Source organism: Rhinichthys klamathensis, unplaced genomic scaffold, assembly GCF_029890125.1.
Source record: "Rhinichthys klamathensis goyatoka isolate OS25496 unplaced genomic scaffold, OSU_Roscu_1.1 h1tg000161l_1, whole genome shotgun sequence".
Taxonomy (NCBI): Eukaryota; Metazoa; Chordata; class Actinopteri; order Cypriniformes; family Leuciscidae; genus Rhinichthys; species Rhinichthys klamathensis.
The window spans coordinates 2813299-2830976 of NW_026606695.1; the positions used below are offsets into that span (position 1 = coordinate 2813299).

A 17678-nucleotide genomic window follows, 5' to 3' on the forward strand; every position below is an offset into this window, starting at 1 on the left:
TTTTCTCCAGGACCTCTTTGGCCTAAAATAACTACAGTGCCACCAATAGTAGACATATTTTTTCAGGCTGATAAATGTGCGGCTCTGAATAATGCGTTTGGAATGTGGTGCGAGGCTGTGTGCGGTATGTCTTGGATTTGCCATTAATTTACCATCTGCAGCGCTTGGATGAGCTTGAGCTCTCCGGGGATTCTTCCCTCTCCATCAGGGATGAAAATACAGTCCAGATGTCTTCATCACTTATACCATCCGTCCACAGTCATACTGTTTTCACAACGTCAGGACTGCCAAAAGAGCCTTCATCACTTAAGAAGGGTGCTGAACAAAAACCCTTTTTGGCTGATTTTAGGGAGGACCGAGTAACGTTCATAAATTATTCGTCCTCAGTGACGTGCTTCAGTAAAAAAAACAGGAACATTTCATTTTGATTTGTGTTTATTAATGAGATCTAATAAATCATTGGCAGAAACGCACCGTGAAAAACTTTGGACTCTCATTGTGCACTGAAAAAAAAAGTGATGATGACTGTCCCAGCAGTTTTCCATACACATGAGATGTGTATCATATCCGGCCATTAAAAGAGAAGTGCCCCTCAGTTTCATGTGTTTGACCTCTGGACCTGGCATCAAGGATGCGCTCTTCCTGTTTTGGCCGTTACACAGTGCTGTTAGGTGAATATACAGGGTTGTATGACCCTGATACAGGATGGACAGGAACAGGGACAGACCTGTCCCAATAGAGCGGACAGGAGTAAAATCCAGTGTGTGTGCAGGTTTGCTGCGATTGCTCAGATGATGCAGGAAGAGTGACGCATATCTGAACTAAATGTATACTTTATCATGTCTATGAAAAATCTGATTTATATAATTTTTTTACACTTATCATCAGATAAGTCAATACATCATGAAGTTATTGGTTATATAATGTTTGTGTAATGGCTTTAGTGGAAGCCGACTCTGACTTAAAGGGACACTATGCAGCTTTTTTAGCTTAACTGAACAGCTTCAGAGTTATTGAAATGTTTATATAACTTCTTTCGGGTTGAATGGTGGGCGTCTCGACCCCCCCTGGTGCCTGTGAGCGAAAAAATCTCACTTGCAACTTCGGTGCGGCGGGCCGCGTCAGGAAGTATCGCGTGATATCAGCTCTCGCGATGTAACATATTCCTTTACGGCAACTGCACACATACACACAGGAACAAGGTATAGATGGATGGAGTTTGTCACACTATCGTCATGGCTGAGCCGGCATATAAGATGCAGAAAGCTAGGAAAGCATTGTCGGAGGAACAGAGAAAGAGGAAACGGCAGACTGACCGAGCGAGGAGTCGGACACGAGCATAGGCATAATTTGCGGGTGTGCTATGTCCCCATTGAAACTTCTCGCGGCACGGATGTAACGTTACCATTACAAACAAATAAAACATCTCCAGGTAACTCTAGTAGAGCATTCATTTCGTTCGTTTGTTAAATAAGAGGCGATCTGAAATGTGTTATTTTTGAAATCAAGTGACCAAAGTGCTCGTTGCCTCTGCGATCAGTGGTGCAGATAAGTGTTCTGTTGTGACGCGCGCCTGAATCCGTTGCGGGGACTGAGAGACTCTCTATATTTTGTTATGGTGAAATCACAAAACCTAATGCACAAAAAACATGTCCCTGCTTGAAATACAACCACTAATAAACAATCGGTTTTGATGAGGAAAATAAACTATACTACTAGCTAGTACCGATTAGAACCCAGAACCTCTAACACACTTGGCAAAAGTTCTGCCTCTGGACCATTAAAATTGTCGGATCTATGTATTTAATCACGTGAAAATTCTCACCACTAACAACATATATTATATCTCATTAAACGACAAATTAAACACAATGTACTATTGTATACTATGTAACAGGCATGTCACGCTCTGAGTGAGTGGTATTTACGACAGTAACGTTAAATTCAAGTACTCCACAGTAACTCTAGGGGTCGCTGTTTGACAAAAACGGGATTTCTGCATAATGCCCCTTTAAAGCTATAGACTACACTGCCCACTACAGGTCAAGGATGGCAAGTCCTACAACACATGAACCATCAAAAATAAATTTCAACCACATCATATAAAATTTCACTGGCATTAAACATCTCAGCACAATGCCTTGACTCTTAAAAAACAAACAAAAAAAACATGAGTCATTTATGAATCATGACATTCGCCTGTTCTTCCTGTTACCCTCACACTTTTCTCAGAACGGATCATGTCCTCTGCAGAGTCGAAGATCTGTCTTGACATGCTGAGGGGGGAAAGGTAGCGACTAGCGCTCACTTTGCAGTGCAGTCATAAGCAGGGGCAATGATCCGTGTTTACAGCGCTCTTATTGCTGCTGGTATGATTTTCTCTTGCAATGAGAAGCTGTGTCTGTATCAACAAACACTGGAGACAGAAAGAGAGAAAAAGGAGATTGCCATGGCTGAGCATTAATTCAGATATTCACTGTTCTTTCTTTTTCTTATTTTCTCTCTTTCTGTCTCCAGTATTTGTTCAACAATATTATGCGTTATGCAATATTCAGCGCAATTCAACAATATTATAGGTTGACCTCTCTATTACCTCTTTATTGACCTCTTTATTACTGCCTGATTCACCCTGACCATCATCAACAATGATGCTACAAAAATATAGAACAGAAGAGCAATCACACACTGTGTCAATTATTTTCTGTCTTGTCTGCACCTTGTTAATCCCTGATTAGTTAATCTTCCTCCACTTGTGTCTAGTTAGTTTCCTGATTTCACCCTGTGTATTTATACTCCCTGTTCTGTTCAGTCCCTTGTCGGTTCTCGTTAATGTTAGTTGTGGTTATCCTGTCTGAGTCTAACATTGTGTTATACCCTCATCTTTGTCTTGTGCCTTCAACTATACCCCCACACAGTTACACACATTCACACAAATCACACACACTTCACATCCATAATCAATATATCCATACTAACATCTATGGCAAGTCATAAGTGCATTTTGTGAAAGAAACTAATACTTTTATTTAGCAAGGACGCATTAAATTGATTAAGTGACAATAAAAAAAATTACAATGTTACAAAAGCTTTCAAATAAATGCTGTTTTTTTAATATATTAATCAAACCATCCTGAAAAAGAATCATGCTTTACACATAAATATTAAGCAGTACAACAATTTTCAACATTGATAATAATAAGAATTGTTTCTTGAGCAGAAAATCAGCATATTAGAATGATTTCTGAAGGATCATGTGACACTGAAGACTGGAGTAATGCTGCTGAAAATTCAGCTTTGCCATCACAGGAATAAATTACATTTTAAATTATATTCAAGTAGTACACAGTTATTTTTTAATTGTAATAATTTTTCATATTATTACTGTTTTACAGGGGTTTTTTTTTTTATCAAATAAGGCTTTTTTTTCTCTGCTTTATCATAACATGAATCTGTTCTTCAAAATATCCCTAGAGGTCATGCAGAGGAAATGCCATTTAGAAAAACATTCAGCAAAGATGCCATGCTTCTCTAAACAGGACATTCTCCACCCATCGGCACAGCTCTCTACTGTTCTGCTCATTATTCTGAAAGAGATCGCCAACCACCACTGACTGACATTTACGATAAATAATACCTCAGAGAACGGTTGTGCTGGTGTTTTCAACCCAAACACTAAACACCACTTTTTCCTAAACACCTGTTTGTCACTATGAACTGCGAAATTTACCTCGAGGTCATCACATGCAACAACAAAAATTACATTTGAGGTAATTTGATTTTACATTTAGCCCAATCTGACCTTACTCAATTTTAGATAGAAAGCGTCTACTAAACAACAACCAAATATATCTGTGCATCATGTAACAGGTTTATTCACGTCATGGATGACCAGTCCTTGCAAACAGGAAGAAATGGCATCGATAATCAATCTCGCCATATAGGAATCACATTTGGGTCACAATCATGACAGACATCATAACAATTGCTGAAGGCTGCAATCACGATATAGGCTGGAACGTCTCTTTCAGCTTGATATTGATCAGTCAATCAATCAGCTATGACAATTGACACTAGTGTTCCCTATCAGCTTCCAGTGATGTAAAACTGATTGTTAGATATGTGTTGGTTGAATGCACTCCATTTACGCACTCTGGCCCTACATTCTAGATTCATTTGACTTTCATTATTGCTTAGCTCTGCTGGTCAAGTAAATTCAACCCTAGCTATCCAATTTATTCTCATGGAGTTTTTTAATAAAACACATAAACTGATTCCCTTTTAGCGTGCAGAGGCTTGTGACATGAGATGGTGACACACTGTCTGAAGATGCTGTTTCTGAACTTCAAATAAAGAAGATTGAATTTGCTTTGAGGTTTAAAATGATGCAGTTATGAGTGCATAACGGTCTCTAAAACACTTGTAAAAAGAAAACCCTCTTTGTCCTTTAGGTCAGAAACTTCAATTAGATCCGATTATGGTCCAAAGGACTGTAAACTCTCAAAAGGACAAAAGGAAGGTTTTAAACTTTTTCTGGCAACTTTTGACTTGTGTGTGATGCAACTCAAAGGTCTTAAGCCACTCTCTTCTAATTCCAAACAACAGAGAAGATTTAAGCTGATTCTCTAAGGCAAGACTTTTGAATTCTCACATTCCACGCAATGGCCTTTCCTCAAATCCCTCAGATAATACAGTAGTATTATTTCCAATTAAAATCATAGTTAAGGCCATTGGTGTCCTCCAGTAAACCTCCCAACACTTAGTGGGCATACCTTTCAATGGGCTTGACCGTGAAATGTACCAGGAAGAGGGGAGGAAAGGGAAGTTCTTAGAACGTCAAACCTCCTTTGTTCTTTTATGTTCATCAATCATATGATAAAAACCTTTCAACTGGAAATGCTTCAAGTCTTGTGATAGCTCACCACAGAAGTTGGTGACAAGCTTTGAAGTACAGCCGCGTACTTTAAAGTAGTGATGTAATGGAAGCAGTGATAGATATTTTCCTCCATATTGTGAAGCACATCTGAGTGATTATCAAAAGAAAAATAAACGTAGGGCGGGACTTGGTTTTAACAATCAGTTGTTGATTGGATGTGAGCTTGCTGTCAATTGTACTAAATAACTGGAAAAATCCGGAATGCATCACCAGAGGGAAGTCAATATTGAGTTAAGAATTAAAAATTCATTTGAATAAATTAAAAAGAAACATAGCCTATGCATGGATGAATCATTCATAATAGGTTCAATAACATTTGATGCTGACTTCGAAACAGCTATTTTCAAGCTGTGGGTTACTGAGCGGGGAAAAGTGAGTCGCACAAAGTGTGAGAATTGATGAGTTCATGCCGAGAAAGTAATATAAAAATATTTGGTTGCACTTTATTTTCCAGTACATGCACTTACATGTACAATACTTGCCTAAGAAAGTACTGGGTAATATAAGGTAACTACATGGGTTAAGATTAGGTTTAGGGGTAGGTTCAGTGTTAGTAGGCTACTTAGTTATTATCCAGTTATTGCAATTACTGCAATGCCCGTGCAAAATCTGTTTTTGTGTGTTTTTAGTAATTGTTGGTTTGGTCTGTTTGAGTTGCTGAATAGCCTAGGCTACTATTACACAGGAGCCTAAACTCTGAGAAAACGATAACGTTAAGCGCACCAGAATAAAATATAATATTCAGAATTAAACCGTGTAGCTGACTTACAGATTCAGTTAACATCCACAAATGAATAAGGGGAGGTTCAGACCTTGGCTGGAGCTACACAGTGAACTCGGCCACTCAGTGTGAAGTGTGAGAAGGGGAGTGGCCACTCAGTGTGCAGTGTGAGAGGGGGAGTGGCCACTCAGTGTGCAGTGTGGAGGGGGAGTGGCCACTCAGGGTGCAGTGTGAGAAGGGGAGTGGCCACCCAGTGTGCAGTGTGAGATGGGGAGTGGCCACTCAGTGTGCAGTGTGAGAGGGGGAGTGGCCACTCAGTGTGCAGTGTGAGAAGGGGAGTGGCCACTCAGGGTGCAGTGTGAGAGGGGGAGTGGCCACTCAGTGTGCAGTGTGAGAAGGGGAGTGGCCACTCAGTGTGCAGTGAGAGGGGGAGTGGCCACTCAGTGTGCAGTGTGAGAAGGGGAGTGGCCACTCAGTGCGCAGTGTGAGAGGGGGAGTGGCCACTCAGTGTGCAGTGTGAGAAGGGGAGTGGCCACTCAGGGTGCAGTGTGAGAGGGGGAGTGGCCACTCAGTGTGCAGTGTGAGAAGGGGAGTGGCCACTCAGTGTGCAGTGAGAGGGGGAGTGGCCACTCAGTGTGCAGTGTGAGAAGGGGAGTGGCCACTCAGTGTGCAGTGTGAGAAGGGGAGTGGCCACTCAGTGCGCAGTGTGAGAGGGGGAGTGGCCACTCAGTGTGCAGTGTGAGAGGGGGAGTGGCCACTCAGTGTACAGTGTGAGAAGGGGAGTGGCCACTCAGTGTGCAGTGTGGAGGGGGAGTGGCCACTCAGTGTGCAGTGTGGAGGGGGAGTGGCCACTCAGGGTGCAGTGTGAGAGGGGGAGTGGCCACTCAGGGTGCAGTGTGAGAGGGGGAGTGGCCACTCAGTGTGCAGTGTGAGAGGGGGAGTGGCCACTCAGTGTGCAGTGTGAGAGGGGGAGTGGCCACTCAGTGTGCAGTGTGAGAAGGGGAGTGGCCACCCAGGGTGCAGTGTGAGAGGGGGAGTGGCCACTCAGTGTGGAGTGTGAGAAGGGGAGTGGCCACTCAGTGTGCAGTGTGAGAGGGGGAGTGGCCACTCAGTGTGCAGTGTGAGAGGGGGAGTGGCCACTCAGTGTGCAGTGTGAGAGGGGGAGTGGCCACTCAGTGTGCAGTGTGAGAGGGGGAGTGGCCACTCAGTGTGCAGTGTGAGAGGGGGAGTGGCCACTCAGTGTGCAGTGTGGAGGGGGAGTGGCCACTCAGTGTGCAGTGTGGAGGGGGAGTGGCCACTCAGTGTGCAGTGTGAGAGGGGGAGTGGCCACTCAGTGTGCAGTGTGGAGGGGGAGTGGCCACTCAGTGTGCAGTGTGGAGGGGGAGTGGCCACTCAGTGTGCAGTGTGAGAAGGGGAGTGGCCACTCAGTGTGCAGTGTGGAGGGAGAGTGGCCACTCAGTGTGCAGTGTGAGAAGGGGAGTGGCCACTCAGGGTGCAGTGTGAGAGGGGGAGTGGCCACTCAGGGTGCAGTGTGAGAGGGGGAGTGGCCACTCAGAGTGCAGTGTGAGAGGGGGAGTGGCCACTCAGTGTGCAGTGTGAGAGGGGGAGTGGCCACTCAGTGTGCAGTGTGAGAAGGGGAGTGGCCACTCAGGGTGCAGTGTGAGAGGGGGAGTGGCCACTCAGTGTGGAGTGTGAGAGGGGGAGTGGCCACTCAGTGTGCAGTGTGAGAGGGGGAGTGGCCACTCAGTGTGGAGTGTGGAGGGGGAGTGGCCACTCAGTGTGCAGTGTGAGAGGGGGAGTGGCCACTCAGTGTGGAGTGTGAGCCAGAGTGGCCAGTGGCTAGAGCGGTAAAAGCCAATGTGTGCTTCTTTTACCGATATATTTAATGATATCTTTTGCATTTCTAATCCAAACAACGTCAAACTCGACACTGCACTTACTCGTGCCCGTAGCAAGACACCTGTCAAGTTTGAAATCCATCGGACTAACGGTTCGAGAGATATGCGAATAACAGATATGCCCGTTCAAAATCAGTTTTTGTGTGTGTTTTTAGTAATTGTTGGTTTGGTGTGTTTGAGTGCTTATTGTTACAATTACACAGCAAAAGTTCAGTGACATTTTTATTTGTGCATGCTAAAAAGCAAATACTGATACTGACATACTGACATACAATAAATATGGAAAATTGAACTACATGGTTGCAAAACAATTTATAATGGTGATATTAGGTGACATGTATTTGGGTATCTGTGTACACAGGTAGCAGGAGTTTAGATTAGATTAGATTTACGTCTTTTATGTTTAGTTGGTGAATAGCATAGGCTATTACACAGTAGCGATAACATTAAGCGCACCAGAATAAAATATAATATTCAGAAGTAAACAGTGTAGCTGACTTACAGATTCAGTTAACATCCACAAATGAATAAGCGCAACGATTCAGGGAGCAGCTACACAGTGAACTCAGAGAAAACGATACGCTTGAGCAAACAGTTTGTGAATAGGCTACTACAAATGATGGCAGTGAATAAAATATAATATTCAGATATTTTTAAACCACAACCCTCTAATGTCAGAATGTTTATTTTTAAACCACAACCCTCTAATGTCAGAATGTTTATTTTTTAAACCACAACCCTCTAATGTCAGAATCTTTATTTTTAAACCACAACCTTCTAAACATCATCTAAACATCTTCAATGTGTGCTTCTTTTACCGAGATATGCGAATAACAGTGTTACATGTGTGTCCTGTGTTTCCCCTTGCATTGTGTTTTGGTTCAGTCCTGTATCTCAGTTTTCCCGCTCCTCGTTTGTCCTCAGTTTAGTCACCTGTGTTTAGTTAATTAGTCTATCTTCTTCATCACCGTCACCTGTCGTACCCCATTATCATCTGTGTATTTAGTTCCTGTTCTTTATTCAGTGTTTGTCGGTCAATGTTTGAGCATACGCTCTCTGTGTGGAGCTCTTTGTTGTATTTTGCCTTCTGGAAATTAAACCTTTGATTTTGATGTAGTGATTCGTCTGCCTCCATCTCCAAGCCTATACCGTGACAGATTGACCGACCCAAAAGTGAGTATGGAGGACGACGCAATGGAGGCGTTTCTGTTTGATCAGAACGGGAGTTCTTTGGAGGAGTTTGTCGAAGTTTATCTGCATCTGCACCAGGATGTCTACTGGGAGGAAGAGTTTCTAAAGCAACGGTTCTGGAGAGGACTCGATGATCCTCTAGCCCAGATTCTGCTGCTCGAAGAGTCAGATCTGCCTTTTATGGAGTTTATGGACCGAGCTCTTTGGAGTTGTGGTTCCTCCCTTACTGTAGCACCAGCCGATCCAGAGTCAGCAAAGCCTTCGCCACTGGTTCCATCCAGCCCCGTCCAGCCCGAGACCGTCCAGCCCGAGACCGTCCAGCCGGAGACCGTCCAGCCAGAGACCGCTGATCCTGCGCCAGAGCCCGCTGATCCTGCGCCAGAGCCCGCTGATCCTGCGCCAGAGCTCGCTGATCCTGCGCCAGAGACCGTCCAGTTCATTGTGGTGTCTGTGGCTGTTTTGTGTGTGTGGGCAGCACACACATCTACAGCCCATGAACTCAGCCCCGAGCTTCCTTCGCCACTGATTCCGTCCAGTCCTGAGCTTCCCTGCAGCCCTGCCGAGCCTGAGCTTCCCTGCAGCCCTGCCGAGCCTGAGCTTCCCTGCATGCCTGCCGAGCCTGAGCTTCCCTGCACGCCTGCCGAGCCTGGGCTTCCCTGCACGCCTGCCGAGCCTGGGCTTCCCTGCACGCCTGCCGAGCCTGGGCTTCCCTGCACGCCTGCCGAGCCTGGGCTTCCCTGCACGCCTGCCGAGCCTGGGCTTCCCTGCACGCCTGCCGAGCCTGGGCTTCCCTGCACGCCTGCCGAGCCTGGGCTTCCCTGCACGCCTGCCGAGCCTGGGCTTCCCTGCACGCCTGCCGAGCCTGGGCTTCGCGTCACGCCTGCCGGACCGGAGCTTCGCGTCACGCCGGCCGAGCCAGAGCCTTCTCCGCTGGTCCCGTCCAGCCCTTCAGAGCCTTCTCCGCTGGTCCCGTCCAGCCCTTCAGAGCCTTCTCCGCTGGTCCCGTCCAGCCCTTCAGAGCCTTCTCCGCTGGTCCCGTTCAGCCCTTCAGAGCCTTCTCCGCTGGTCCCGTCCAGCCCTTCAGAGCCTTCTCCGCTGGTCCCGTCCAGCCCTTCAGAGCCTTCTCCGCTGGTCCCGTCCAGCCCTTCTGAGCCTTCTCCGCTGGTCCCGTCCAGCCCTTCTGAGCCTTCTCCGCTGGTCCCGTCCAGCCCTTCTGAGCCTTCTCCGCTGGTCCCGTCCAGCCCTTCTGAGCCTTCACCGCTGGTTCCATCCAGCATAGCCGGGCCTTCACCGCTAGCCCAGCCAGAGACTTTCCACGTCCCGTCTGCCCACCCAGAGCCTGTCCCAGAGCCTGTGATTCCCCCCAAGAAAGTTTTGGGGGGGGGGATATAGGCCACCTGAAGGTGCGTCTCCGCCATGGCCGCCCGAAGGTGCGTCTCCGCCATGGCCGCCCGAAGGTGCGTCTCCGCCATGGGCGCCCGAAGGTGCGTCTCCGCCATGGCCGCCCGAAGGGGAATCTCCGCCATGGCCGCCCGAAGGGGATTCTCCGCCATGGCCGCCCGAAGGGGATTCTCCGCCATGGCCGCCCGAAGGGGATTCTCCGCCAGGACCGCCCGAGGGGTGGTCTCCTACTCCGCCATGGCCCCCTGACCAGCCTGCTCCGCCCTGGAGGCTTCCTGCTCAGGGTAGGCCACGCCCTCGTCAGCCTCCAGGGCGCCCGCCCCCCCACCCCTATTGAAGTTATAAGGCGCGAGGACGCGCCTTTTTGGAGGGGGCGTTATGTTACATGTGTGTCCTGTGTTTCCCCCTGCATTGTGTTTTGGTTCAGTCCTGTATCTCAGTTTTCCCGCTCCTCGTTTGTCCTCAGTTTAGTCACCTGTGTTTAGTTAAATAGTCTATCTTCTTCATCACCGTCACCTGTCGTACCCCATTATCATCTGTGTATTTAGTTCCTGTTCTTTATTCAGTGTTTGTCGGTCAATGTTTGAGCATACGCTCTCTGTGTGGAGCTCTTTGTTGTATTTTGCCTTCTGGAAATTAAACCTTTGATTTTGATGTAGTGATTCGTCTGCCTCCTTCATCTCCAAGCCTATACCGTGACAAACAGACACACAGACAGATGTTTCTGTAATTTATAGATAGATAGGCTATGTGTGTCTGTGTATATATTATATTTATATATACTGTATATTATACCTGTGTACTGTATATATATTTTTTTAATCTCGTTTATCAATTTGACATGTGCAAATTAACATTATGCATGTGCAAAATCAGTTTTTGTGTGTGTTTTTAGTAATTGTTGGTTTGGTGTGTTTGAGTGCACATTTTTACAATTACACACCAAAAGTTCAGTGACATTTTTATTTGTGGATGGTTGAAAGCAAATACTGATACTGACATACTATAATACTGATAATGACATAACTAACTACTGACAACTAACTACTTCTGTATAACTACAATGTTCAGAAGTAAACAGTGTAGCTGACTTAATGTTTAGCTGACAGAATGTTTATTTTTAAACCACAACCTAATGTCACAACTTCAATGTGTGCTTCTTTTACCAATATATTTAATGATATATTTTGCATTTCTAATCCAAACAACGTCAAACTCTGCACTGCACTTACTCGTGCCCGTAGCAAGACACTTGTCAAGTTTGAAATCCATCGGACTAACGGTTCGAGAGATATTCTGTAAATATTCGATTAACAGACAGACAGACGTTCCTGTAATTTATAGATAGATAAGTACATAATATGTACATGGGGAACAGGACTGTAAAATAAAGTGCTACCAACATTTTTTGAAATATGAAAAGCATAACTTGTATTTGTATATTTTTGCCATGACGCAGGTCACAGCAGTGTTTACTGCAATGCGGCTGCAAATTTTCACTGGCTACACGTAAAAACAAACTACAACATGAACTGTGCAGTCTGATTGAACAAATACTCTTAAGCGCAGATTCTTTTGATGAATCGTTTAAAAACTGAAAGCGAATTTCAATCCCAAGTGAGCATCCCTATAATTATTTCGAAGGACCAATTGCCCTTGAAGTGGGAACTGTGGAGAGAGCAGGGCAATTGTGTCTTATAATGTGGCTTTTTGAAACACATTTAGTCATTCACTTTATTTCTTACCTGCGAAACTTATTTAAACTAAACTAAAATATGTTTCATGCATGCATAAAATATCACACGCAATCATTCTACTTAAATTTGGTTCTGAAAATAAATGGTAAAATGAATCTTATTGACCATAGCTTTTGCTAATTTTGTGAAGGAGTTCAGATGCTCACTGATGTTTAGAACTTCCCTTCGTGTGGCGTCCCCTTCTCACAGTCCCTGCTGAAAAAACGGCATTCATGCTGGTCCAGGCTGGTTTATGCTGGCTAGTGCTGGTATAGCTATGGACCAGCATGCTGTTCTCAAGCAAAACAGAGCTGGTAGAGCTGGTTCACCAGCATGGTCTTGCGGGGTTGAGTGTAAGTAGGCCATGCTGTGTGCAAGGAGTGTTTTGGGGACAAGCAATGTTTTTGCTTGCGTATTTCTATATTTTACACATTCATGATGTAAAGGAACAACAATATAAGGTTAAAACATATGATTTATTGAATTATATTATAACTTTGCAATTTCTTTTGCTCCCTCTGCTGAAAGTAATTGAAAATTTTAATTGTTTTAGTTATGATTACATTATTAATCAGTCACTGGTAAACTGATAAAACATTTCAAAACATCAAATGAATTGCCTCCTGTTTCAAATGATCTGTACACAAATCAGTTAAAATCAATTAAAAAGAGCTTGTGTACATCGCAAAACAAAAATCAGCAAACCAGCCACCAGCATCTCATGATGGCCCCAGCGTGCAAAACACGCCTTGTGCTGGTGACCAGCAATGCTGGATTTTTCAGCAGGAGTACCCTTCAAGGGAGCAAAATAAATAAATAAATAAATGGAATGAGGAATTTGGCTATACCCTCTCAGTTTAATCAGTCTGATGAACCCTTCACTCCATCAGAGTGGCTACTGAATCAACATGAGTCACTTACTGAACGGCAAGTTCCTTTTCAGGGCATCATTATATTACATTGCAATGCATCGGCACATGTGCTATCAAGTAAGAAAAGATATAGACATATTCTTTCTTTGTCATACCTCACACTTGTGTCTTTGTTCATGTTTATACTCTTTTTTAGCTTACCATATGGCCGTATGATAATGACATGAAATTGATAAGCATATACCCAATCTAATAATTATGACAAGGATAAGTTAAGAGAACAACTGCATTCTACCAATCATATTTCATCAAAACATTTTAGGGTATAGAGATAAAGTTTGTGGAAATTTAAGAAATATTTAAGAAAAACTACACCTCTCTAGATGGATCCTATAAAAAAAGTTTGGGGAACCCTTGCATTAAGACACAAAGAGCTTAGAAATCATCTTTGATCAAGGGACCTCTCTTGTACTGTGTCTGTGAAACTAAACCTCCTAATCTAACCCATGTAGAGTTTGGCTGTTTAAAGCAAGAGCTTGTGTGTCAGGTTCTTTTTTTTCTTTTTCTTTTTCGTGCTACTTTTATTGGTTCGAACTGTAAATCTAGACACAGAGAGACAATCTAATCCTCTTCTGCCTGGCTCCAATCCTTCCAACACCCCAATGCAGAGTTTTCCAATGTTCTAGCAAATATTTGACGTTTTTTCCCTCACACAGTCTGTTGGCAATAAGAGTTTTCCAGCGTTACCATACCCCGATTTTAAGTATGTTTGGCCGTATGCAATAATTATATTGACACATCTATAAAGTATTATGTGGAGATGAGAAGCCCCTCATTGATCAGGCACTGACATTAGACATGGATCTGTTTACCTTGACTAGCACTGCAGGAATGTGCAGCACCAGAGAATGACTCTAATCATTATCCAGAAGCTCTTAAGTATGTGAAAGCTGGTGGCCCTGTTTTGTCTCCCATGAGAATAGACCCTTGCATGTTTTACCTTTGCTAGTGAAAGCATAATAAAAGCTCTTCGCAATGCCATTATGTTCATTATTTTTGGTAGAACAACTGAAGTATGAGAAATGCTGTTGGACACGGGGCATAAATTAGCGCAGATGTTTACAGTAATGCTGGTTTTGCACCTGTCCTATTTCTAACGTACGCCGATGGCTATCAGTAGACAGCTGACAGCAGGATGAAATAGAAGGGAACCCCTTCCCCCACACTTACACTCATAGCATATGGTCTTCATTATATTGCACACTGTCCAAGATGTTGGCCAATCCATCAAATCTTTGTACTTTTCCACTGCGCACTGTTTTGAAGCAACTTCCTAATCTTTTGCCACCAAGAGCAACTAAATGATGTGATCAGCTGACGCAGATCCTGAGATTTCGGTAAGTGTGTAGTCTATGTTGGCTCATTAGCTCATGTGATGTCCCAATGAGTTTAATTAAATTTGCACTGTTCAGATTGGCTTGACCCAATGGGTGAAGAACCTATTAAATCAACCATTAGAAACAAAGCCTTCATTCTGAATTGATCTTAAACTTCATTACAGGTCATTTAGCAGAAGCCTTTTGCAAGAATTGCAAGGATGGTCCTTGTGGAGCAATTTGGGGTTAAATGTCCAGGACAACAGTGCCAGGATTTTCAACTCTTCGGTCCACATGCAGGACATCCAGAGCTGAACCTGCAATCTTTGGATTGCCAGCCACAATTATCATTAGCAGCCAAACTATAATGCGCACGGGCTACTTTATTTACAAACATATATCTACATACCGAAATCTTTGCTTTTTTTTTTTTTTTACTTAAAAAAAAAAGTTTTTTAAGGCCTTTAGTTCAAACTTGTACGTACAACACACTGTAGATATTAGTTTTATATCCTTTTTAAATTGTTCCTGATCAACCCATGAATCAAAGTGCAGAAATATACAGACAACCACCTTAATAGCATGTTTACCAATACTGCTGACCCTAAATAGGCTTATATTAATATTGGTTTATGCTGATGCTGTAAATAATTCATATTTACAGTCATTTACAGACAGAGATATTAATATTTCAGTGGAACAACCATTATGTAGGTTGCTTACAACTAGGCACATAGTAGAGAGCTTGTGTTATTGATAATGAGTCTTTGCAGGAAAATATAAATACTGTGCACTGACAGCATTTTACACTTTACACTTGTTTAATATAAAACATTATCATATAGTTTGACACTGCATTAGTACACATCTGCATACGACTGTAGGTAATTCCCCCACTCACCACATAGTAGAACTGCATGTCCTGGCGAACAGGGTCCTCAGCCTGCATGACTATAGATGAGGTTTTATCCGATCCCATGTAGAACAAAACCATAACACCTCCTGGATACACTCAGATCAGGTGAAAACACAACAAATAACAAAGCAGTTCCCACTTGTTTTCTTCAGTCAGACTCTTGATGGAGGGAGTCAGTCCACCTGTGGAGCAGCTCCTTTTTCTGGGCCGTTGGTAAGAGGTTCAGTGTCAGTGTTTCCTCTGCGTCTGTGTATCTGAGAAGTGATAGCAGCTCTTCCTGTGAAAGAGTGTCTGTGTGCACTCCAGCTGATAAAATGCGAGTCCCTGCACGCAGCTCAGCGCAGCCTCTGCTGTTCTCCTCGCCTGTCAACAACAGGAAATGTGCCACTGGCTGCTCAGAGTTTGACAAGCTCTCAGCCTTCTCTCTGATGCAGCACCAGGAAGCACTGGGAATGCATTAGTATGGGCTGTGCCGGTGGCTGGGATCAGGTCTCACTTATCCTACCATTACAACATCCTTAACTGTGCATGCCATAAAAAGGTCTGAAGGTTCAAGTCGGTCCAGCTTTTATCTCAGTAGTAATTGCAGTATGATAGCTGAACTTTGCTCCATGACCTATTTGATCTGATTGAAATACTAGAATAAGTATTATGACTTACTATGACTTTTAATAGTTGATGGTGAGTGTGTCATCTTGTGTGTTAAACAAAGAAAGAAATTAAATGAAAAAAATATTTTTAAAAAAAGTTCTGCCTTAATGACATTGATCTCTTTAACAGATCTCTTTATGGCCCCTGTAATAGTTTATATCACATTTACAAAAAATTATATTACTGTGCTGTCAAATAAGTTGCAAGAGGTATGCTCAAAGTCCTTTGTGAAGACACTTAATGCATGCTCATAAATGGCCTACAAATAACTTTTTGTACTCTGTACAGACCAGCCATATGCAAACAATAGAAAAGCTACCTCATTGACAAAATAACGCTTTCTTAAAGACATATCATTTGAACAAATGTTGTTTTCATCAAAAAGTAGTTTTTTTCAGTTATTACTATAACAACATTGTTTTAATCATTCTTACGTCTTAAAAGAAAGGAATACTTTTATTTTGCAAGGAAGTATTGCATATTTTTACATTAATACATTAGATTTCTCTTTCAACTAATGCTGTTCTTTTGTACTTTCTATAAATACTGAAAAAAAGTATCCCCGTTTCTACAAAATTATTAAAGGGATCATCGGATGCTAAATTCACTTTAGTGTCTTTGCAGTGTGTAGACACAACCACCATACAATGAAAAAAATCCATTCACTCCTTTTTTTAAATCCTCAAAAAGCCTAAACACTCTCAATAATCAAGCCGTTTGGATTTTCTGAGCAATTTGATGTCATATTGCTAATGCTCCGCCCACGACCACTGAAGGACTGTCCCGTATTAGCCATAGACAGTAAAAGAAAGGGACACAGCGACCCCATAGACTTCAACGGAGAAAAGTGAAGCCAATTAGAAGCACTCACTTGATGGCTGAGCGCACTGCGCAGGCTCAAACTGAGCTTGCCGACGGAGGTGTGACGTGAGCAACCTGTCTGACAGTTGTAAGCCTTTTTGTTATGTCTGAAAACGTTCAGTATTGTTTCCTGTTGGACTCTGTTATGTTATGCACTGCGAGTGACAGGTTACGGTGCCTTTAAGGCTTACGGCAGTGATTTACGGCAAGGGTCAACAAATGTAAGGTTTGCGTCAGTTCAGTAAACGCAACATGAACGGAGCTACACGGTGTGGTTATTGAGTCCTACACAAACATAACACTTCTAGTAACTGTGCCAAAACAAATCTGAATTGAAATCTGAAACAAATCTGTTGTTGAAATATTTTGTCCCGTTGCTTTTATGGAATCTCTATCTATGGGCTTCTCCCTTGACTTTATGCCTCCACGTCCCCCCGATTGCCTCATAGACAGTAAAAGATTGCCTGCCAGCTTCTCCTCCTGTCTATATGGTCATTTCTCTACTGTGCGACAGAGCGTCCCGTGGTTATGGTGCAATCATTAGCCTATTTTTACAAAAACGGCTTCTACGGGGCCATAACGTAAGATACAAAGTAATGGAGCCTTTTATACATTGTCGTGTTTCTTTATAAATAAATAATGGACAAATGGAGTCTTTGGACGCCTCAGATGTAAAGTTATTCGCTGTCAAAGTGATGCCAAAATGAATGGGAGTCAATGGAATGCTAACACCAGGTGAAGTTCTGCTACAATTGCGGCCCCCAGATGAAGCCTCAGTTTCTGGCTGATGGATTACCCCCTTGGTATTAGCATATTTCCGCCCTTAGCCATTTGTATACTTTCGGCTGAGTAGGTTGCCATGGCATCACTTTACATGTCTTGTGTGTCAACACGCCCCAAGGAAGAGAGGGGTGAGGTGAACAGTTGCTCATTATCATTTAAAGAGACATGCACCGAAATGGGTCGCTGTGAACAGAGCTGTTTTTGAGGAGGTAAAAAGGGTGTTGTTTTACACAACCATTGAGGAATTTTAACCAAAGTATGTTACAAACTTTACATGAAGACCCTAAAGAATCATACCAACTTGTGGAAAATGGGCATCCGATGACCCCTTTAAAGGTA

General features: G+C 43.4%; 1 protein-coding gene across 2 annotated transcripts in view; it reads right to left on the reverse strand.

Annotated features, from left to right (window-relative positions):
- arhgap36 (Rho GTPase activating protein 36) overlaps positions 1–15486 on the reverse strand; it is a 44477-nt gene extending 28991 nt beyond the window's left edge. The window contains exon 1 of one of the 2 annotated variants that reach the window (XM_056258944.1): positions 15030–15486. In XM_056258944.1, coding sequence (XP_056114919.1) covers positions 15030–15122 — 93 coding nt within the window. In that variant the 5' untranslated portion in view covers positions 15123–15486. The remainder of the gene's footprint in view (positions 1–15029) is intronic. The other variant, XM_056258945.1, reaches the window with a different exon arrangement.
- Positions 15487–17678: the final 2192 nt, after the last annotated feature.